Genomic DNA, 21,294 nt, shown 5'->3' with positions numbered 1-21,294 from the left:
TGCTGTCCCCCGCCCTGGCACATGTGTCTTGCTGTGCCATGCTGCCCTGAGTGACCACAGCCTCCTCAGACTTCAGTGGCCCGAGGTCAGTCCCCATGGCTTCCAGGTGTGGCCTTTCTCAGAACAGAGAAGTCAAAACCTAACTTGTCCCCAAGGCCAAAGGACGTGCCTCCTTCTTCTGTGCTCCATGTGGGTGGCATGAGTAGCCTGAGTTCAGGGAAGGGGTGGGGCAGAGCATGGCCAGCTCAGCAGTATCTGGGTGCACTGTTGCAATATAAGACACTCGGGTCCATGAAAGCATCCCAGCAAGAGGACACAGGCTGCGACCAGGCAGACAAGCCAAGGATGCAGAACCAGAGACCGGGAAGGAACTCAGACATGGAGGCAGGCCCAGCGCCTGGGGACAGGTACTGCCCACCTCTGGAAGCACCTCTACCTCTGAACCCTTCCTCCAGGCTCCCTGAGGGGACAGACCTTCTCCCCTGGGGACGCCTCTGCTCCTGCACCTCCCTCCCTGTGGCCCTGCTCTGTCCAGCCAGGGCCCCTCAGCGGATGCCCCCTTTGCTGTCCCACCTGCCTCCCCTAGGCCCCTAGGCCCGTAGGCCCCTAGGCCCCAGTCTCAGACAAGGGGAAGTCATCCTCGAAGGTCCCTGCTCCCCCTCCCCCTTTACCCCTGTGAGGTCTCTTCTTTCTGCTCTGAACTGTGGGCCAGGAGTTGCATTCAGATTTATGTTTCTGTTTGTGTAAAGGGCATTATTGCTTTCATGATTAGAGAGAAAATATCATGAGTTATTTGAGAGGAATCCACTGGCATTCTCCTTTCCCGACGGCCCCACTCAGGGAGGTGCTTGGGCCCCGAAGCTCCATGTGGCTCAGGTGCAGCCTGCAGACCAGGGGACACAGTCCACTGGGTCCACACCCGCAAGGGGGTGGTCAGTGGGTCAAGGGCAGGATGGTGATGCCAAGAGAGGAGACTCAGCCCAGCTGGGGCAGAAAAACTGGTCCTCATGAGAGCTCTGAGCACCCCCCACTGCTCCTGGGCGGGACCCTGACAGGAGCACAGGGCTGACGTCCCCAGGAGCCTGGAAGGGGTCCCACAGGGAGTCGGGTGACTGCAGCTCAGTGAGCGGACACCCATGCTCCTGGGTCCAGCTGGGATGTGGGGTACAGGGGGAGCCCTGGGTGAAGGGGCCGGATGTGCAGAGAAGGGCAGGAGAACTGGGGGTCCCTGGAGGAGCCCCATGTCTGTGGGTTTTTCCTGCCTGTGTCTTCAGAGCCCAGATGGATAAGGACGTCTTCATTGAGAATTTTGGTGTAGACTGGCCAAAAAAAACATACCTGTGCTACGAGGTGGAGCAACCAGAAGGTGACTCCAGCATTCCAGAGGACCAGTTGAAGGGCTTCCTGCGCAACCAGGTGACAGACCGCCGCAGGCAGGGCCTCCTGCCCTGGGAGATTCAGGGAGAAGGTTTCAGGGAGCTCCAGGTGTCCTCTCCGCGTCGTCCTTTGTCCCCGCAGCTTCTGTGGCTTTGCCTAGAGACAGGGAGGAGGAATGTTGCCGTGACGGGCAGCTGTGGGCCACACTGGAGACAGTGGTCCCAGTGTCCCAGGGCTTCCTCTGTGCCCTCCTGCTCAGCCTCCCAGGAGAGGCCCAGACAGAGGGAAAGACCTCTGGACCTGGGGTCAGGCGCCCCCCCACCTCCCTGTCTGTGGGCGGCTTCTGGCCAGAGAACCTGAGAGCCACCTGGTGCTCCCTCCAGTCACTGCAGGGAGCTCCAGGGCAGGGTGCTGGTCCCCACAGCAGACGTCCCGCTGCACTGGGCCCGGGGACACTACTCGAGCCGGGGGCCCGTCTCAGCAGCCCCTGCACCCCGTGGGCAGGGCTTGTTCCCCTTCGCCAAGGCCCTGGTCCACAGTCCCCTGTCTGTGCTTGCACGTCCAGAATCCTCAAACCCCAGCAGTGACATTCCCCCCGTTTCCTGGGCACCTCTGCCTTGGTGGCCTTCACCCCTCTCTCCCTCAGGAGGGAAAACCCAGAGCTGGGACTTGAAGCCTGGTGCTGGGAGGGAGGGCCAGGAGGGGAGTGCATGGAGAGCAGGGCCAACCCCTCCCTGGAGGAAGCACCCCTCTCTGTGGCATCCCACTGGTGACCTTGGGGGCTCGCCAGCCCCCCTCCCTCTGTCCTCAGCTCTTCATCTGGCCCCCCAGGGTCTGACCATGTAGGGCCGGCTCCAGAAGGGGTGGGCCTCAGACACAAAACACAGGGGCTCTGGGAACCCAGTCATCGAGAGGATTCACATGAGCGCAATAGTTTCAAATCGGAACTCATGCCCATTCTGTGAGGAGCCAAATGTGGACAGTGTAAATGGGCAGTGCAGCGCCGTGGGGAGCCAGGATTGGCTGACGGGGAATAACACGTCCTCACTGCTGGGCAGGGCTTTGTCACCTGCAGAAGTCCTGTTCATCCTGAGTTTGGCCCAGTGACCCTTGCGTGGAAATGTCACCCCTCTCGGTGGGGAGCTGTGCCCCCTGAATTCTGTGCTGGAGGCCAGTGCCTCACCTGCCTCACCCTGGCCCCACCCTGCTCCTGTTCACAGCAGGTGACAGAACTCTTTTCTCCCTCTTCTGTCCCCAGGCTCGTTACACTATATGGGGACCCCGCCATGCAGAGCTGTGCTTCCTGGACCGGATCCGGTCCTGGGGCCTGGACAGGAACAAACACTACAGCATCACCGTGTTCATCTCCTGGAGCCCCTGCCCTGACTGTGCCCTCAGCCTGGTGGCTTTCCTGCGGGAGAACAGCCTTGTGAGCCTGCGCATCTTCGCCGCCCGCATCTATAGCTATATCGAAGGATATGAGGACGGACTTCGCCAACTGCAGGAGGCTGGGGTCCAGATCTCCATCATGGACATCCCTGGTCAGCAAGGACTCATGGGGGTGGGAGGAGGACAGCGGGAGGCCTGAGGGAAGCTGCCAGAAAGAGGTGGGCAGGATGAGAACCCCTGGAGGAATAGCCTGTCCCAGCTGCCTGCAGAGGGGGTGCTGGACTCTGAGAGGATGGGGGCGTCTCCTGGAGAAGAGAGTTCTGGGGACAGACCTGGTCCTGGTCCTGGGCAGGGAGGGCGGCTGGGCACGTGTGCACTAGAGACCCGGGGACTTCTGAGTGCAGGGGATGGCCCGGCCTCACCTTCCACTGGAGGGAGGAAGTTGAGGGAGCAGCTCTGTCCCTTGGGAGGAGAGGGAAAGGGGGCAGTGAAACAATGATGGGGACAGTGAGTCCCTGTGGGTCACACACCACGTGGCCCCTCCCTGCTCCCTAGAACTGGAGCTCACCTCTGTGTCCCTGTGCCCCTCAGAGTACGAGCACTGCTGGGACACCTTCGTGGACCACCAGGGTCGACCATTTGAGCCCGGGGACGACCTGTGTGCACACATTCGAAAGGAGTCACAGATGCTGGATAATATCCTCAAGGTGAAGTTCCCCTCCCTGCTCCCCTCCCTCCCCAAGTTCTCTCCCTGGGCCTTCCTTCCCTCTGCTCAGGCCTCCTCTGGGTCACCTGCTCCCCCCTGGGACACCAGCTCCCTCCCGCCCTTCCCTTCTCACAAGGGCCCTCTGCTCTCCCACGTCCTTGTGTCCCCCCGTCCTTCCCCATCCTTGCAGCTGCCCCAGACTCCTCTCTGCTCCTCTTCCCACCTGCTGCCCTCCCACACCCTTCAGCCCTGCGTCTCCATCCCGATTCAGGGAAGTCAAGATGAATTCCACCTCTCTGAACAAGTCTGTTGTCCTTGAGGAAAACAAATGAAACACCTTCTTCAAAAAATGAAAACTCACCATTGCCACCATCTCCAAATTGATCCCCAGAAACCAGCAAAAGGCCAAGAGCACATAAGAAATTTGTTTTTAATGAATCTGATCAATTTACTTTTCATTAAAATCTATATGTTGAAATATTCAGTAGTAATATCCTACTGAATACTATCAGAATAATTTTCGGTTACTACAGAAATAATTATTTCTATTGATTTAAACACAAAGCAATGAAATAAAAGATTAAAAATCTTCTGTGCATGTATCATGAAGCCGAAAGTATTCAACAAACTCTTGCAAATGGGCAAACGCCTCTCTTTCTGAGACCCTCTCAGGAGGGCAGTGGTCACACTAATTCCCACTTGTCAAGTAAAAGTCGGTAATGTTTATGGGAGCAGAATCTAGAGTTCAAAAAGCTAAAGTCACTGACAAACTACCATACAGACAGGAGTCCCTTCCTGCTGTGCCCCGTTCCTTCCCGCCCCACGCTCCCTTTCCTCCTCTTGGTCCTCACCCCTGCCTCCCCTGCCTTTCCTTCCCGGCTCCCTCCCCCTGATGGGGACTCCGTGCGGACGCAGAAGGAGGCCAGCAGACGAGGAGGGACAGGCCGTGTTCCTGGACGGGGAGTCCCAGGGGCACACGGAGGTCTGTGCCGCCGCAGCTGACCTACACACTGGCAACAGGGCGCCTCCTCCTGCAGCGTGCAAACGCTTGTCCCTAAACTCCCGTGGATCTGCGTCGGGCCAGTGCGGCCTCAGAGGATGAGAACACGCGGTGGGTCTGCACGTGGGATTCCGGTACCTGCCCCACGGACACAGCAGGGCTGCGCGCGGCAGCAGCCCGGCACAGACAAAGGCACCCAGGGGGCAGGAGAGAGAGCTCACAGGCAGCCCCCATGCAGACACACGGTCCCACATGCACCAGTTTGGGGCCCTGCACACCAGGAGGACAAAATCACAGGGAGAAAACTCATGAAACGTTTTTGTATAGGCAATCCAAAGCAAACTAAAATTTGTATGGCTATGTCATCATATATGCATGAAAAAACAACCATGTTTCAAAACGTTAAATATGAAAACATTCACCCCTGAGAGGGTAGGTAGCTCAGCTGGTCAGAGGGTCTTCCTCATTCACCAAGGTCGCGGGGTTGAGCCCAGTCAGGGCCCCCCAGGAAGATGCCAGGGCGTGTTTGAACCAGCGGGACAACCCATCTGTGCTGTCTTATCCCTGCTCTCTCTGCCTTCTTCTCTCTCTCAAAATCAGTTCACACACACAAAAAACCCCCATTAAATAAAATTAAAACACCTTTATATGGAAAGAGCATAATCTGAGAGCTTGGCCACACAGGGAAGCAGAGCATCTGCCCCGTGACTTAGGGCACACCCCACTCCCCCGCCCCGAACTTGTGAAAGCAGAGGGACTTGGGGGGCAGCCCTCTGTTCCCCCACGGGAAGGCTGGGTGACTTCCGAGACAGCCACTGGATGAACCAGGAAGTCCAGGCACATCCGTCCCTGACCCAGGGTCCAGCCTTCTCTTCATCTGCGTCCTTCAACAGGCTAGGAAGGGCACGCACTGGGGGTGGACTGGGGCTGGGGCGGGGCTTAGAGGGCCCCTCCCATGGGAGCAGGGCCTGTGCCACCTCCCATTTGTCATCCTCACTTTCACTTTCCCTTTGCAATAACGTGGGTCCTGCTGCCCAGAGGGGCCTGTGTCCAGCAGGGGAGGAGCTGTGCCAGGAGGCAGGGCACAGGAGGCAGGGAAGGTGGGTCAGAACCACAGGAGGCCCCCAGCCCAGGGCCCTCCCACCCTGCAGCCCATGCAGGGGGAGGTGGGGCATCAGGTGACAAGGCTGGGAGATCACAGACGAGGAACTTTCCTGAAGCAGGAGCCCTCTGAGCAGAAAGGCAGAGCCAGCGCTGGGGGCAGATACCAGCAGAGAAACAGCCCAGCAGGAGGACGACGTCATGGAGCCCTGGCCCAGGTACCGCTGCCCACTCTGTCCCCCCTGTGGCCCCTTCCTACACGGTGGTCCCTGCGGGGTCTGTGCTCAGCCTCGTCCACCCCACCGCCAGCCTGGCTTCTCCTCTCTCTGGGCTCCTATCCTCAGCTCCCTCTGCATCTGGGATCTCTGCCCTGGTCTGGGGATGCCCTCCACTCCTGCTGCTGAATGGCCCCACCACACACAGCGTGTGAGAGCAGCTCCCTGGGCCAGAAGGTCCCTGAGCTCCCCCAGGCGGCCCCACTGTGAGCTCAAGAGTGAGCCACTCTGCTCCCAGACACGGCCACGTCCTTGGCGTGTGTAAGCGTAGTGACCAGCAGGGGGAGCAGAGAACAGGGCCGCCCTCGGTCAGGAGAAAGGCTCACAACTGGGTAGCAAAGAGCAGCTCACCCCCCAGGGCACACACTGCCCTTCCCGTCCTGCTGGTGCTCTGCCGGATCAGGGGACCCTCTCTGTCACTCCCCTGCGCTGTACTGGACTGGGCCACTCCCCTCTGTGTGCCTGCTTCCTCCTCTATGAAGTGGAGTGACTCCCCCAGAATTCTGGGAAGGAGAAAGGGAGTTCAGGCACACGGAGCTCCTGCAACAGTCGCTGGAGCCTGTGAATGTATTTCTTAGCTTGAGCAAAAAAAGTTGCCTAGCACAAAGCTTAGGCATGAATGTACCTACATTGTAAAAACTGTCACTTGGGGGTGGAGGTGTTGCCCGTGGAGACCAGGCTCTTCCACAGTGTCAGGAGAAAACTATTTCAGGGACCTATGCCCGGAGATGGTGGGAGGCAAAGTTTATTCCGGTGGAAGCCCGAGCCTGGGTGTGCAATGTCCCACCTCCACTTGTCCCCCCACGGAACAAGTTCAACCGCATCTTCACCGGGCGGAAACCAAGGCCGGTGTTGACAGTTCCTGTTTCACGTGCGAGCTGAACCGTTGGTGCCCTGCGTCCACTGCAGGCCCGCACAGCCGCTACACCCACCTAGGGGAGGTATTCCAGAGAGAGGGAGACGGAGAAGGAGAGAGAGGGAGAGAGAGGGAGAGAGAGGGAGGGAGAGGGAGAGAGAGAGAGCGCGATCGCAGACCAAACAGCGTTTGTGCAAGTCCCCCGGAGCCAGAGACAGAGAGAGCTTCCCTGTTCCTCTGGGACTGTATCGCCTTGGGAAGGGTGAGGAGCTTTTTCAAAATAACCAGTCAACTTCCCAAACTTTCCTGACCTCTGAGGGTCCACCCACTAGTTACATTGCAGCCTCTGGGGGCAAGCACCTCCCCCTGCCCTGGGGAGAGCTCCGGGGCCCCCAGGACTCAGAGGGCCCAGCGGCAGAGCCCTGGAGTGTGGCACGGAGTCCGTGAGGCTGCGGGGCCAGCTAAGCAAGCAGGCTGAGGCTCCCCGAGCACTGAGCTCAGCGTCCCGTGGCCCTTGCCGGCTGGTCCTTACCAGCAGCTCGTGACCGCCTGTGGTGACAGAGAGCAGTGTACCACCCGTGTCCATACTCGCCTGGGTTGGGGATGGGTGAGCAGGAAGCTGGGGTGGGGGTGGGGTGTGCTGTGGGAAGCAGCAGAGCGGGGGTCCCACGGGAGAGGATGCTGGTGCCTGCTGTCCCTGCAGACCCCTCCTCTTCCTCTCCCCATCTTCCTGCCTGGGACAGGGCAGGGCATGCTGGGGAGAAGGGATGGAGGGGAGATGGGAGAGAAAGCCCAGAGAACACTGTGCATTTTCTGTTTTCTCGCTTGCCCCCACCATCCTAATGGACAGCTTACCTCCCAAGGCCTACAACTTCAACTTCTGCAACCTGCGAGAGGCCCCTAACCGGAACTCCACCTACCTCTGCTTCGAGGTGGAGGAAGAACAGCTTGACTCTCCTGAGTCCTCCTACTGGGGGGGTCTTTCGAAACCAGGTACAGGAGCCATGATACTGTCACCAAAGGGAAGGAGGTGGAAAAACTGTTATAAGTAGAATGCCAGAGCCTTCTCCCCACACCATTATCCTCAGTTTTAGGCCTTCATGTCCCCACCTGACCCCCTGAATCCCGATGCACTGTGCCATTGGCCTGGCCCACGGGGCCCCTTTTAGAGCATCTGCTGCCCGTCAGTCTGCCCCTCACCCAGGGCCTCTGCGGTCTTGGAGGGAAGGGCACCTTAGAGAGTCGGACCTGCTGAGCCCCAGCTGCTTAGGGGGCCCCAGGAGGTGCTCTGCTGGCTGGGTCCTCCCCAGCCACACCCTTGACTCCTCCAAACCCAGCAGCTGGGACCCCCAAGACAAAACCCACCCCTGCCCCCTCCCAGCCCCCTGCCTGCTCTGAGCCTGGGCCCAGGTCTCCCTGGAGGAGGAAGCAGCCTCAGCAGAGGCACAGCACGCCCCCCAGCCTGCAGCCAACCCCTGACACCCCTGTGCCCTGTCCCTCCACCTACCAGCCCTCCCACCTCCACCAGGTCTACCCGGAGGAGCCTCTCCACGCAGAACAACGTTTCCTCTCTTGGTTCTATGATACGATTCTGTCTGCTCGTGCGGATTACCGTGTCACCTGGTACATGTCCTGGAGCCCCTGCTTCGAGTGTGCAGAGGAGGTGGTCAGCTTCCTGGGGGAGCACGAGAACGTCAGCCTGAGCATCTCCGCCTCCCGCCTGTACAAGCGTGATGACCAGGGCCAGCAGGAGGGGCTTCGACTGCTGGACCAGGCGGGGGCCGAGGTGGCCATGATGTCTCCCGAGGGTGAGAGCAGAGGGAGCTGGGGCAGGGCTGTCCCGGGGATCGGACCACGGTCGGGGGCACCTAGAATTTCCCGGGGAGAGTGAGTGAAAAGGGAACATGGGAATCAGAGGCAGGAGTGATGGCGTCTTGCAGGGAGGACACCAGGCCCTGAGGGGCGAGGCCAGGACAGGGTCAGGACAGAGAGGCTCCCTGGCCTGACCTGACTGCTGTCTCCCCTCTTTGCCTCAGATTTTGAATACTGTTGGGACAACTTTGTGGATAACCGCGGAATGTCCTTCTGGTATTGGAAGGGTATCCGTCGAAATTATCATGCTCTGGATGATGAGCTTAAAGAAATCCTCTGGTAAGTGTTCCCTCAGCCCCCTCCCTCTTCTGTTCTGTCCTGATCTCCCTCCCCTCCCACCTCCTGCACCTGAGCTCTGTCCTCTCTGCCTCTGTGATCCCTAAGGTGCCCCCCACACCCATTTTCCCTTTACCCCTCCCGGCCTCCCCATCCCCAAAAGGAAGGGAGCCCCCCCCCTTAATGGGGCCCTCCCATGTCACCACACTAACCAGACCCTGTCATTAACTGCACACAATGGGCACCAAGTGCAGCAGTGTGACAAGCAGAGAGCCATGGCACTCGGCTGCCAGGCCTCCTTCAGGGGCCCTGAGGCTCGGCCCCGGGCCACCTGAGTGCCCCTGCCTCTGGGGCAGCTGCAGTCCAGGGGTTGTGTTGTCAGTCAGGCCGGCGCCCCCGGGGTGACAGCTCTTCCTGCTCAAGTCCTTTAGACTTGGGAAGGCGGTCAGAAGTGTGGTTAGAAGGTGCTGTCTCCTTGTCAAGCAGGGGATGACCTCAGGGTCCCAGGGGGCTTCCCGGGCCTGCTGCAGAAGGAAGACCGTGTCCCTGGGAGCCCAGCCCAGCTGCGGGCCCAGGTCTGATGGGAACAGGCCTGGTCTGAGCTGGAGGGAACACAGGCTTCTCTCCAGGTCTCCGGAGCCGCCCTCCCCTTCTTCCAGCGGCAGAAAAATGCCGAATTTCCGGTTGTCGGAGAAGAGAACTGGGAGAGGTCTGGCCCTCCTCTTCTCTCCCTCCGGCCGAACCCAATAAAGCCTCAGTGACCGTAGCTCCGGTGTCTTGGTGTTCTGACTCCTCGCACGGGGGGCACACACACCTGCGTTTTGGGAGGTGGTTCCGTCACTGCTCCACGGCCTGGGTGGCTCAGCTGGAGGTTTGCCCCCCACAGTCTGGAGGCTGGACGTCCAAGGTCGAGGTGTTGGCAGGGAGGTTGCTCCTGGGGCCTGTCTCTCTGGCTGCAGATGGCCTCCCCCTCCCTCTGCCCTTCTGTGGCCTTTCCTCTGTGGGTGGCTGCTGGGGAGCCCCTGGGTCCCTCTCTGTGTCCCAGCTTTCTCCTCTTCTAAGGGCATCAGTCAAGGTAGATGAGGTCCACTCTCAGCGTCTTGTTTAAATTTGATCACCTCTAGGAGGGTCCCCTCCGCAATGCAGTCCCAATTCTGAGTCTCTGTGGGTGGGACCTTAGCACTCCCGATTGGGTGGGGGACCCAGCTGAGCCACACAGGGACTGGGGAGCTTTCTGAGTGAGTGGGTTCCCTACAGGACTCACCAATGTGCTCTTCGGCTTCCGGTCCTGGCTCTGGAAGGGGGCAGGCACTCAGTGCAGCCCAAGAGAACAAGTGAACGCTGTTTACCAGGCTCTCCTGGCCCCAGAGGCCATCCCTGACCTTCGCGAGGTTCAAGTTCACACTACCTATCCCATTGCCGGGTGGACACAGGGCCTTGTAAATGGACTCAGGAGCTCAGCAGCCCAGATGGCCACTCTGACTGAGTGGAGGGCGTGTCTCGAAGAGAGCAGCCCTCTGAGCAAGAACCGCAGCAGCTCTGGGGCCCGGTTACCTACCGGGATGCAGACACGGTGCCCCTGCAGCCCTTCCCAGGCCTGGGCCTGCTGTTAAAGAGCGACGAGCCCTGAGTCCAGGACCCCTGGTCCACTGATGGCTCCTGCCGAGGCCTGCCAACCCCTGCAGGGCGGTAGCCTGTCAGCACGGCTCGACAGCAAATGGATGGAAGCAAATGGATGAGCGGCCAATGAGCTGGGCTGAGAGCCGTCTGGATCTGCGTAACCCGACAACCAGGCCCGGGGCCCATTAGCACAGAGAGTGGGGCACTGTACAGAGGACTGGCTCCAGGGTTGCCCCGATGGCAACAAGACGACTGGCAGGTGGCTCCACGACCTGGATGGGGAGAGGAGCTATGGAAGGACATTGTTGAACACAGTCTGTAAAAGGTACTAACTCTTTACCACGTCAGTGGACAGCAGCCTTTTGGCAATGTGGGCAATGCCGAAGCCGACGACCTGGAGGCATCCGCTGGCTAGCAGGGGCTCCAGCAGAAGGCTCGGCCGGGGGGCTCCGCAGAAAGTTACATCTTGGGGGGTGCGGGGGGCAGAGGACTTCACGGGAAGTGGTAAAGGCTCCAAGGCTGTCGCTCCGTGACTCCAATGTTGTCACGGCTTGTCAGCAATGCACTGTCTGTACAGAAAGCACCCTCACGGGCTGCCCCGGGATACCAGTGGTGCCCAATGGGGGACACCCCGCTGACCCACTGACTGGTCCACTACATCGGCCCCACCCCATCTGAAGGCTCACGCTCTGCCCTGACTTGCGTGGACACACCACTGGCCTGCTGCGAGCAGACCCAGGCACGCGGGCCGCACAGGGAGACACCCTCTGAGGCCAGAAGCAGCATCGTGCTGCCTGGGGAGCCCGCACGTCATGGAAAGCGACCGAGGTGCCCATTTCATGGGACATCGAGCACAGGGATGCGCAGATGCTCCCAGCCGAAACTGGAGATTCCGTCTGCTGTGCCTCCCTCCTGGGGCTGGCCTCATGGACAGAGAGAACGGCCTTCTCAAAGATGCGCTAAAGACCAAGTCTGGCACATTCAGGGGCGACACTGCATCTTTCCACGTGTCCATGAGCTTTGAATGAGCGGCCTAGGGCAGGACAAGCGTGTCCCATCAAGCTTCTCATTAAACCCCGGGTGGCTCCTAGCCGCCTACAGGGAAGCACCCAGGGCCTCTGCTGCCCCCTGGATGTTGCAACAAAATAACAAGGACTTGCGGGTGCCCCAGACACAGCCCGGGGAAAGCACCCTCTCCTGGCCTTGCCGGGCGTGGGCGGACTCCCGTTGCTGTTCCTTGGTGGCTCCTGGGGGAGAAGGACTGGCGACAGGGCTGCCGCTGCCACCCATGGTACCGGCCTCCCGGCCTCTCACCCTTGTTTGTTTTCAGCCACAGCGGACCTCACTTCCTACGGGAACCTAAAGAGGCTGGGTTGGGCAGGCGCGCCCACCTGTCCTGGCCCTTCCAGTGCAGGAGGCCCTGAGCGTAGCGCTTGGCGCCAGCAGCCAGGGCGTCCGCGGGTTCCTGTGACCACACCCACCCCAGACCCGACTGCTGCCTGTACTGCCGGCCCGCCAAGTCCGCCTCCGTTAGTGGTTCCTAAACCTCTGCCTTGGCGCCCCTAGACCCTGCTCCGGAAACTCCCGTCTCCAGGGGTCCGGCCCCCTGGCAGCCGCCAGCAACCAGCCCCATTGCCGGGTCTGCACCGACTTTGCCCACTGATGCCTCTGCCCGCCCCTCCTGGCGCGTCCACCCAGCGAAGCAGACACGCTGGGCCTGGCTGCAAGGCTGGAAGGCTGCAGAGCTCCTGACCCCTGTCCGAGGAAGACACGCCGAGAGGTGTTTTCCCTCCCGAGAGAACAGGGACCCGCACTGAGCCACGGCTCACCTACACAGTTTGAGGTCGTGTGGGGTGGCGGTCAGGATTACAGGCGGAGGTGCAGCCGCCGGGCCCCATGCGCACTGAACGCAGAAACAGCCCTGCAAATGAGACTGTTCAGCTCCTGGGGTGGCTGCCGGCAGCCCTATGGGGGAGGATTGCGGTAATGACTGCTACTGACCACTGGGGGCATACTGCCAGTGGGACACCCGCCCTGTGGGCCTGTGGCCAATATGGTTGGCCTTACCTCCCATGGAACTGGGCTGGGCTTTGCTCCTGGGAGAACCGCACACTCCACTCTGGGGCGAGTGTTAAATACTCTTCCAAGTGCCCCTCGGAATTGGGGCTCATTCGGGCATGCTGTCAAGTCAAGCCTTCAGACTGGGGGCTCTACTCTCTGGCCTTGTGTGTGCGCCCTGCAGGCGCGGCTCTCACCCAGGAAGCCATGTGAGGCCCTAGCCAATCACACCGCCGTACCCTGCTCACGCCACGCGTGCCGTCCCTCTGGTTGCTGCTGAGGTCACTCGAGCGAGAACGGCTGTGCTGCAGAGGAACACGGCATCGGCTCCTCGCCGCACCGGGGGGTGGGGGCGGGGGGGCGGGGACACCTGTGCCCTTCTGCACACCGAGGGCTGTGGGCATGTCCCTGCAATGCCCACAACCTGCCCCGAGCCTTAGCCGCCCGAGGAACCGAAATCAGTCATGGATTGGCCAAGCCTTCTGACGCCTTTACGACTTGCTGGAATTCCTCAGGTTCTGGGCTGCGTTCCCTCCTGCTAGGTGTCCTTGGCTTCTGTCTTGCACTTTTAGTCTTGGGGTGTAGCCTTTGCTGCACCTGTGGTCTATGGGGCCCGCGTGCCAACACGCTCACCACAGGGGCCCCTGTCAGAAGACGCCAAGAGTGTGAGGTGGAGGAGCCACGTTGGGGCGGGGCGTGGGGTTCCTCCTGGACATGGCTCTCCCACCGCGGCCAAGACAGCTGGTCAGAGGGCCCCTGGCCAGACAGGGCGAGCGCGGTCCCGAGCACAAGGATGGTAACTCCCTCCTCATCTCCCCTGGGGACTGGTTTCCCCGTCTGGGGACTGCTCCTTGACCTTCCCTTTTTCTGTGCACACACTGACCCAGCACAGCGTCTGGCCGCGGGAAAGCTCATGCATCTTGGACCCCTGCTGCCTCTGTCTGGGGCCCTCAGACCGGGTCTCAGACTGGGGGAAGCACAGTCCAGCTCCTCCAACCTGCTGAGGTCGCCAATCCCTGTAATGGAGGAATAAAGGCTGTGTCTGCTCCACCAGGTCCTCCTTGTGGTGCTGTTGGCTTATCCAAACCAGCAGTGAGATCCCGGGCTTGACCTCCTGCATTGCACGTTGTAACCTGAGAGCCTGGCCACACAGGGAAGCAGAGCATCTGCCCTGTGACTGAGGGAGGCCTCCCCCCGGCCCCCGCCGCCCCCTCCCCCAGCCCTGCAACCAGTGAAACACTGACTGAGCAGGAGGGACTGGGGCAGCAGCCCTCTGTCCCCCCACGGGAAGGCTGAGGGGACTTCCCAGACGGCCACGTGCAGAACCAGGAACTCCAAGCACATCCGGCCCTGACACAGGGTCCAGCCTTCTCTTCACCTGCGACCTTCAACAGGCTGCTGAGGGGTGAGAACTGGGTGTGGACTGGGGCTGGGGCAGGGCTTCAGAGGGCCCCTCCCAGGGGAGCAGGGCCTGTGCCACCTCCCATTTGTCATCCTCACTTTCACTTTCCCTTTGCAATAACGTGGGTCCTGCTGCCCAGAGGGGCCTGTGTCCAGCAGGGGAGGAGCTGTGCCAGGAGGCAGGGCACAGGAGGCAGGGAAGGTGGGTCAGAACCACAGGGGGCCCCCAGCTCAGGGCCTTCCCACCCTGCAGCCCACGCAGGGGGAGGTGGGGCCTCCACTGACAAGGCGGGAGATCGCAGATGAGGGACTTCTCTGAAGCAGGAGCCCTCTGAGCAGAAAGGCAGAGCCAGCGCTGGGGACAATGGCGGGAAGCAAACTCCCCTGGAAGGAAGGCTATCCCCCGAAGCCCTGGCCCAGGTACCGCTGCCCACCCTGTCCCTTCTGTGGCCCCTTCCTACACGGTGGTCCCTGTGGGGTCTGTCCTCAGCCTCGTCCACCCCATCACCAGCCTGGCTTCTCCTCCCTCTGGGCTCCTTCCATCAGCTCCCTGTCCATCCGGGGTCTGTGTCCTGCTCTGGGGATGCCCCCACTGTTGCTGCTGAATGGTCCCTCCCACAATGCCCCTGGCTGTGTCCTCCTGGTCCTGTTCTCAGGCTGCCAGTCTGTGGGGCTGGGCTGTCCCCTGCCCTGCACTGCACCAGCCACTACTTGTCTTGCCCTGCTTCCTTCTCTGTACAACGGGGTGACGCCCCTAGATTTGGGGAGGACTAGAGTTCACATACATGGAGCTCTTAGAACAGTAGTGTGAGCCTGAAATTCCAGGTGTTAGCCTGATATTTTAACCAATAAGCCTGTATAAGTGAAAAGTGAGGTGTGATTTGAACTTCAATATTAAAGGTTACTTTTGGAGAGTGCAGGCGGTTTTATTATTCTTTTTTCCCGGTGGCTTGGGGATGAGTGGCCAGGAGTCTGAGGCCGGGATGGGTGTGTGCTGTTGGCAGCAGCAGAACCGGCGTCCTGCAGGAGAGGACACGGTCCCTGCTGTCCCTGCAGGCCCCTCCTCTTCCTCTGCCTGTGGTCCTGGCTGGTGGGAGGCAGGACATCCTGGGTGGAAGGGGGAGGGGGCCACCGCACCCAGGGGGTCCTGGGCCCCTGTTCAAGAGAAACCGGATAGCAGAAAGCCCAGGAGACACTGTGTGTTTTCTGTCGTCTCTCTTGTCCCCAGGAACCCGATGCAGAAGTTACATGCAGACTATTTCAACTTTCACTTCACAAACGAGCTCACCCCGAAAGGTCGAAATGGCTGCTACATCTGCTACGAAGTGCGAGGAAACCACTCACCTATCCCCTTGGCCAGAGGGGTCTTTGAAAACCAGGTACACGACCCACAATTTGGTCATCTAAGGCACCCATGTGGAAAGCAAACAAGTAGAATGCCAGAGCCTCCTCCCCTCACTGTTGTCCTGTTTTAGGCCTTCATGTCCCCGCTTGACCCCCTGAATCCCGATGCACTGTGCCATTGGCCTGGCCCAAGAGGCCGCTTTTAGAGCATCTGCTGCCCATCAGTCTGCCCCTCACCCAGGGCCTCTGCAGCCTTGGAGGGAAGGGCACCTTAGAGAGTGGGGCCTGCTGAGCCCCAGCTGCTTAGGGGGCCCCAGGGGGTGCTCTGCTGGCTGGGTCCTCCCCAGCCACACCCTTGACTCCTCCAAACCCAGCAAGTGTGACCCCCAGGGCAGAACCCACCCCCACCTGCTGGCCCCCTGCCTGCTCTGAGCCTGGGCCCAGGTCTCCCTGGAGGAGGACGCAGCCTCAGCAGAGGCAGAGCACGCCCCCCAGCCTGCAGCCAACCCCTGACCCCCTTGCCCTGTCCCTCCACCCACCAGCCCTCCCACCTCCACCAGGCTGCAGACCACTCAGAGCCCATTGTGGGGAGGAATCATTATGGGATGACAGCTGTCACTGCAGTGGGACCACCCTGTGGACGGGCAACGAGGTCGCTCATGTCATTTAACCATTTGTCCTGTGCCCAGCGTTCAGACTTTATGAGAAACTGATGAATGTCATGCTGGCGTGTCTCTGTAATAGCGCTCAGGGGTTATTTCAACACAGTCAACAAAAAAGTTCCTCGGAGAGAGTTTATTCTATTTCTTCACACTAAGTCATTGACAGGAAGTGCGTGTTTCACAGTTGCCCCACGTCTTAATCCGGGTGAGCCACACGTCACGACATGGTACACGCGTGTGGCTGTGGACTCCCCTGTGGACAAGGCAGCTCCCCGGCCGTCCCCAGCGGACGGCACCCGGGGAACCAGAGGCCCGGCCAGGGGCAGGTGCTCGGGACGCCTGTAGGAGGAAGGGCGGGGAGAATGGGTGTTGGAGTTCATGGATGAGTGGGGGAGGGGAGGCCAAATGAGCACAGAGGGGGAGGGAGGGGCTGAGAAAGCACAAAGGGGTCCACAGCCTGCCCCTGAGACCGCTGCTCCCTGTGCCCTGGTCCCCAGCCCCTCGGGCCTGCCATAGGCCTGCTCTGACAGCCAAGCGTGTCCCCTTCCCTTGTCCCTCTCTGCCAGTTCTATCCAAAGAAGAGACTCCACACAGAAATCTGCTTCCTGAACTGGTTCAAGGAGTCACCCTTGGAGAAGACCCCGGGCCCTGGGGAACAATACGACATCACCTGGTATATGTCCTGGAGCCCCTGTGTGGAGTGTGCGAAGCAGGTGGCCGAGTTCCTGAACACGCACAAGCACGTGCGGCTGCGCATCACTTTCTCACGCCTCTACCACAGCAAGAAGCAGGAATACCGGCAGGGGCTTCGTAGTCTGGCCGGCGCAGGGGCCGAGGTGGCCGTAATGTCTCCAAAGAGTGAGAGCAGAGGGGTATGGGGCAGGGCTGTCCCGGGGATCGGACCAGGCTCGGGGACACCTAGAATTCCCCAGGGAGAGCGAGTGGAAGGGGAACGTGGGAATCTGAGGCAGGAGTGATGGCGTCTTGAAGGGAGGAGACCAGGCCCTGAGGGGCGAGGCCAGGGCAGGGTCAGGACAGAGAGGCTCCCTGGCCTGACCTGACTGCTGTCTCCCCTCTTTGCCTCAGATATTAAATACTGTTGGAACAACTTTGTAGACAAACGCAGATGGTCCTCCTGGTATTGGCCGGATATACATATAAATTATGATGCTCTGCATAAAACCCTTACAGAAATCCTTCGGTAAGTGATCCCTCCACCCCCTCTCCCCTCCCACCACCTGCACCTGAGCCATGTCCTCTCTGCCTCTCCCTCCGCGTGTGCCGCGCCCCACACCCATGTTCCCTTCACCGCTCAAGGCTTCCACCGGGTCAAGGGCAGGATGGTGATGCCAGGAGAGGAGACCCAGCCCTCTCGGGGCAGAACAACTGCTCCCCATTAGGGCTCTGAGCACCCCCCACTGCTCCTGGGTGGGACCCTGACAGGAGCACAGGGCTGACGTCCCCAGGAGCCCGGAAGGGGTCCCACAGGGACTCAGGTGACTCCAGCTAAGTGGGCAGACACCCATCCCCTATGGGTCCAGCTGGGATGTGGGGTGCTGGGGAGCCCAGGGAGAAGGGAAGGGATATGCAGAGAAGGGCAGGAGAACTGGGGGTCCCTGGAGGAGCCCCATGCCTGTGGGTTTTTCCTGCCTGTGTCCACAGACCCCGGATGGATAAGGACATCTTCATTGAGAACTTTGGTCCACAAATGCCACATGAAACATACCTGTGCTACGAGGTGGAGCAACCAGAAGGTGACTCCGGGATCCCAGAGGACCAGTTGAAGGGCTTCCTGCGCAACCAGGTGACAGACCGCCGCAGGCAGGGCCTCCTGCCCTGGGAGATTCAGGGAGAAGGTTTCAGGGAAGCTCCAGGTGTCCTCTCCGCATCGTCCTTTGTCCCTGCAGCTTCTGTGGCTTTGCCTAGAGACAGGGGGGAGGAACGCTGCCGTGACGGGCAGCTGTGGGCCACACAGGAAACAGTGGTCCCAGTGTCCCAGGGCTTCCTTGTGCCCTCCTGCTCAGCCTCCCAGGAGAGGCCCAGACAGAGGGAAAGACCTCTGGACCTGGGGTCAGGGTCCCCCCACCTCCTGTCTGTGGCGGCTTCTGGCCAGAGAACCTGAGAGCCGCCTGGTGCTCCCTCCAGTCACTGCAGGGAGCTCCGGGCAGGGTGCTGGTCCCCACAGCAGACGTGCTGGCTGCACTGAGCCCGGGGACGCCTGCTCCGGCCCCAGGGCCCGCACACTCCCAGCGGGGTCTGCACCCCCCGTTGGGCAGGACTTGTTCCCCTTCGCCAAGGCCCTGGTCCACAGTCCCCTGTCTGTGCTTGCACACGTCTCCAGAATCCTCAAACCCCAGCGGTGACATTGCCCTCGTTTCCTGAGCTCCTCTGCCTTGGTGGCCCTCCCCCCTCTCTCCCTCAGGAGGGGAAACCCAGAGCTGGGACTTGAAGCCTGGTGCCTGGAGGGAGGGCCAGGAGGGGAGTGCATGGAGAGCAGGGCCAACCCCTCCCTGGAGGAAGCACCCCTCTCTGTGGCATCCCACTGGTGACCTTGGGGCTCGCCAGCCCCCTCCCTCTGTCCTCAGCTCTTCATCTGGCCCCCCAGGGTCCAACCATGTAGGGCCGGCTCCAGAAGAGGTGGGCCTCAGACACAAAACACAGGGGCTCTGGGAACGCAGTCATCGAGAGGATTCACATGAGCGCAATAGTTTCAAATCGGAACTCATGCCCATTCCCTGATGAGCCAAACATGGACAGTATAAAGGGGCGGATCCAGTGCAGCGCCGTGGGGAGCCAGGATTGGCTGACGGGGAATAACACATCCTCACTGCTGGGCGGGGCTTTGTCACCTGCAGAAGTCCTGTTCATCCTGAGTTTGGCCCAGTGAACCCTGCGTGGAAATGTCCCCCCTCTCGGTGGGGAGCTGTGCCCCCCTAATTCTGTGCTGGAGGCCAGTGCCTCACCTGCCTCACCCTGGCCCTGCCCTGCTCCTGTTCACAGCAGGTGACAGAACTCTTTTCTCCCTCCTTTGTGCCCAGGGTGCTGACACACCAGAAGAAACCCGCCATGCAGAGCTGTGCTTCCTGGACCGGATCCGGTCCTGGGGCCTGGACAGGAACGAGCACTACAGCATCACCGTGTTCATCTCCTGGAGCCCCTGCCCTGACTGTGCCCTCAGCCTGGTGGGTTTCCTGCGGGAGAACAGCCTTGTGAGCCTGCGCATCTTCGCCGCCCGCATCCATAGCTATATCGAAGGATATGAGGACGGACTTCGCCAACTGAAGGCGGCTGTGGCCCAGATCTCCATCATGGACATCCCTGGTCAGCAGGGACTCATGGGGGTGGGAGGAGGACAGCGGGAGGCCTGAGGGAAGCTGCCAGAAAGAGGTGGGCAGGATGAGAACCCCTGGAGGAATAGCCTGTCCCAGCTGCCTGCAGAGGGGGGTGCTGGACTCTGAGAGGATGGGGGCGTCTCCTGGAGAAGAGAGTTCTGGGGACAGACCTGGTCCTGGTCCTGGGCAGGGAGGGCGGCTGGGCACGTGTGCACTAGAGACCCGGGGACTTCTGAGTGCAGGGGATGGCCCGGCCTCACCTTCCACTGGAGGGAGGAAGTTGAGGGAGCAGCTCTGTCCCTTGGGAGGAGAGGGAAAGGGGACACTGAAACAATGATGGGGACAGTGAGTCCCTGTGGGTCACACACCACGTGGCCCCTCCCTGCTCCCTAGAACTGGAGCTCACCTCTGTGTCCCTGTGCCCCTCAGAGTACAAGCGCTGCTGGGACACCTTCGTGGACCACCAGGGTCGACCATTTGAGCCCGGGGATGACCTGTGTGCACACATTCGAAAGGAGTCACAGATGCTGGATAATATCCTCAAGGTGAAGTTCCCCTCCCTGCTCCCCTCCCTCCCCAAGCTCTCTCCCTGGGCCTTCCTTCCCTCTGCTCAGGCCTCCTCTGGGTCACCTGCTCCCCCCTGGGATACTAGCTCCCTCCCACCCTTCCCTTCTCACAAGGTCCCTCTGCTCCCCCACGTCCTTGTGTCCCCCCGTCCTTCCCCACCATTGCAGCTGCCCCAGACTCCTCTCTGCTCCTCTTCCCACCTGCTACCCTCCCACACCCTTCAACCTTGCATCTCCATCAGGGTTCAGGGAAGTGAAGATGAATTCCACCTCTCTGAACAAGTCTGTTGTCTCTGAGGAACTACAAACCTTCTTCAAAAAATGAAAACTCACCATTGCCACCATCTCCAAATTGATCCCCAGGAACCAGCAAAAGGCCAAGAGCTCATAAGAAGTTTGTTTTTAATGAATCTGATCGATTTACTTTTCATTAAAATCTATATGTTGAAATATTCAGTAGTAATATCCTACTGAATACTATCAGAATAATTTTCAGTTACTACAGAAATAATTATTTCTATTGATTTAAACACAAAGCAATGAAATAAAAGGTTAAAAATCTTCTGTGCATGTACCATGAAGCCGAACGTATTCAACAAACTCTTGCAAATGGGCAAACGCCTCTCTTTCTGAGACCCTCACAGGAGGGCAGTGGTCACACTAATTCCCACTTGTCAAGTAAAAGTTGGTAATGTTTATAGGAGCAGAAACTGGAGTTCAAAAACCTAAAGTCACTGACAAACTAGGATACAGACAGCAGTGCTGTTTTTGAAATGACAGCCCACGCAATAGGAGAAGATAAAGACTGAGTGTAACTGTAGGGAAGAGAAACTAGAACTGCCAATCTGATGGGAGGCTGAGAATTATTCTAGTCCACAGGCCATTGCTAATTCCACTGACCTGGGAGGAAGCCTGAGACAGGGGCTTCCCTGCCCGAGGCTCACCTCTGCCCTCACAGTCCCGGGGCCAAGCAGGACCCACCACAGGCACCAGACGTCTCTCCTGCCTGTGTCTGTCTCTGTGCAGCCTGAGTCATGCTGAGTGAGCCCTGACAGCTGGGTGTGCTGCACCAGGTGTTCTGGGCAGCCAAGGCTCCCGGGTCCCTCCTCACAAACTTCTGCTCACTTGTTGGGTCCACCCTGTGTCACAAGCTCACACAGTGACTGTAGGCACTGGGGTGGAGCATTTAGTGTGAGACATGGAGGGACAGAGAATGAGGACAGTCAGGATGACCATGGCCACAGGGGAAAGGGGCTAAGTCAGGGAGGACTAGCAGCCAGAGGGAGGAGCTGACAGACAACGTGACCAGAGAGCTGGAGGCAAAGGGGAGGGCAGGGCAGGAAGGGACAACACAGGGCTGAGGGCCATGGAGGGAGGACAAGGGACAAGAAGGAGCCTGAAGGCAGGACTCGAGGTAGAGGGAGGGGTGTGTCGGGGACTGTGCTGCCTGGGACAGAAG

At 60.0% G+C, this 21,294-nt stretch overlaps 2 protein-coding genes across 2 annotated transcripts; both read left to right on the top strand.

The window, feature by feature from the left end:
- Positions 1-315: 315 nt before the first annotated feature.
- Positions 316-4,045, top strand: LOC123816081 (DNA dC->dU-editing enzyme APOBEC-3A-like). Its single transcript, XM_045834816.1, has 5 exons — positions 316-407; positions 1,275-1,416; positions 2,636-2,918; positions 3,358-3,473; positions 3,744-4,045. Exons 1-5 carry the CDS (start codon positions 346-348, stop codon positions 3,789-3,791), a joined length of 651 nt encoding a protein of 216 aa, XP_045690772.1. The 5' UTR covers positions 316-345; the 3' UTR covers positions 3,792-4,045.
- A 1,585-nt stretch (positions 4,046-5,630) lies between these two features.
- On the top strand, positions 5,631-20,285 carry LOC123816049 (DNA dC->dU-editing enzyme APOBEC-3G-like). Its single transcript, XM_045834771.1, has 14 exons — positions 5,631-5,791; positions 7,568-7,697; positions 8,215-8,512; positions 8,741-8,855; positions 10,110-10,229; positions 13,822-13,935; positions 14,256-14,351; positions 15,160-15,310; positions 16,504-16,795; positions 17,024-17,138; positions 17,600-17,741; positions 18,976-19,258; positions 19,699-19,814; positions 20,078-20,285. Exons 1-14 carry the CDS (start codon positions 5,775-5,777, stop codon positions 20,090-20,092), a joined length of 2,004 nt encoding a protein of 667 aa, XP_045690727.1. The 5' UTR covers positions 5,631-5,774; the 3' UTR covers positions 20,093-20,285.
- The last annotated feature ends 1,009 nt before the right edge of the window (positions 20,286-21,294 follow it).

Source organism: Phyllostomus hastatus, unplaced genomic scaffold, assembly GCF_019186645.2.
Source record: "Phyllostomus hastatus isolate PE091 unplaced genomic scaffold, TTU_PhHast_1.1 phas_contig_198, whole genome shotgun sequence".
NCBI lineage: Eukaryota > Metazoa > Chordata > Mammalia > Chiroptera > Phyllostomidae > Phyllostomus > Phyllostomus hastatus.
This window is presented reverse-complemented; position numbering and strand designations above follow the sequence as displayed.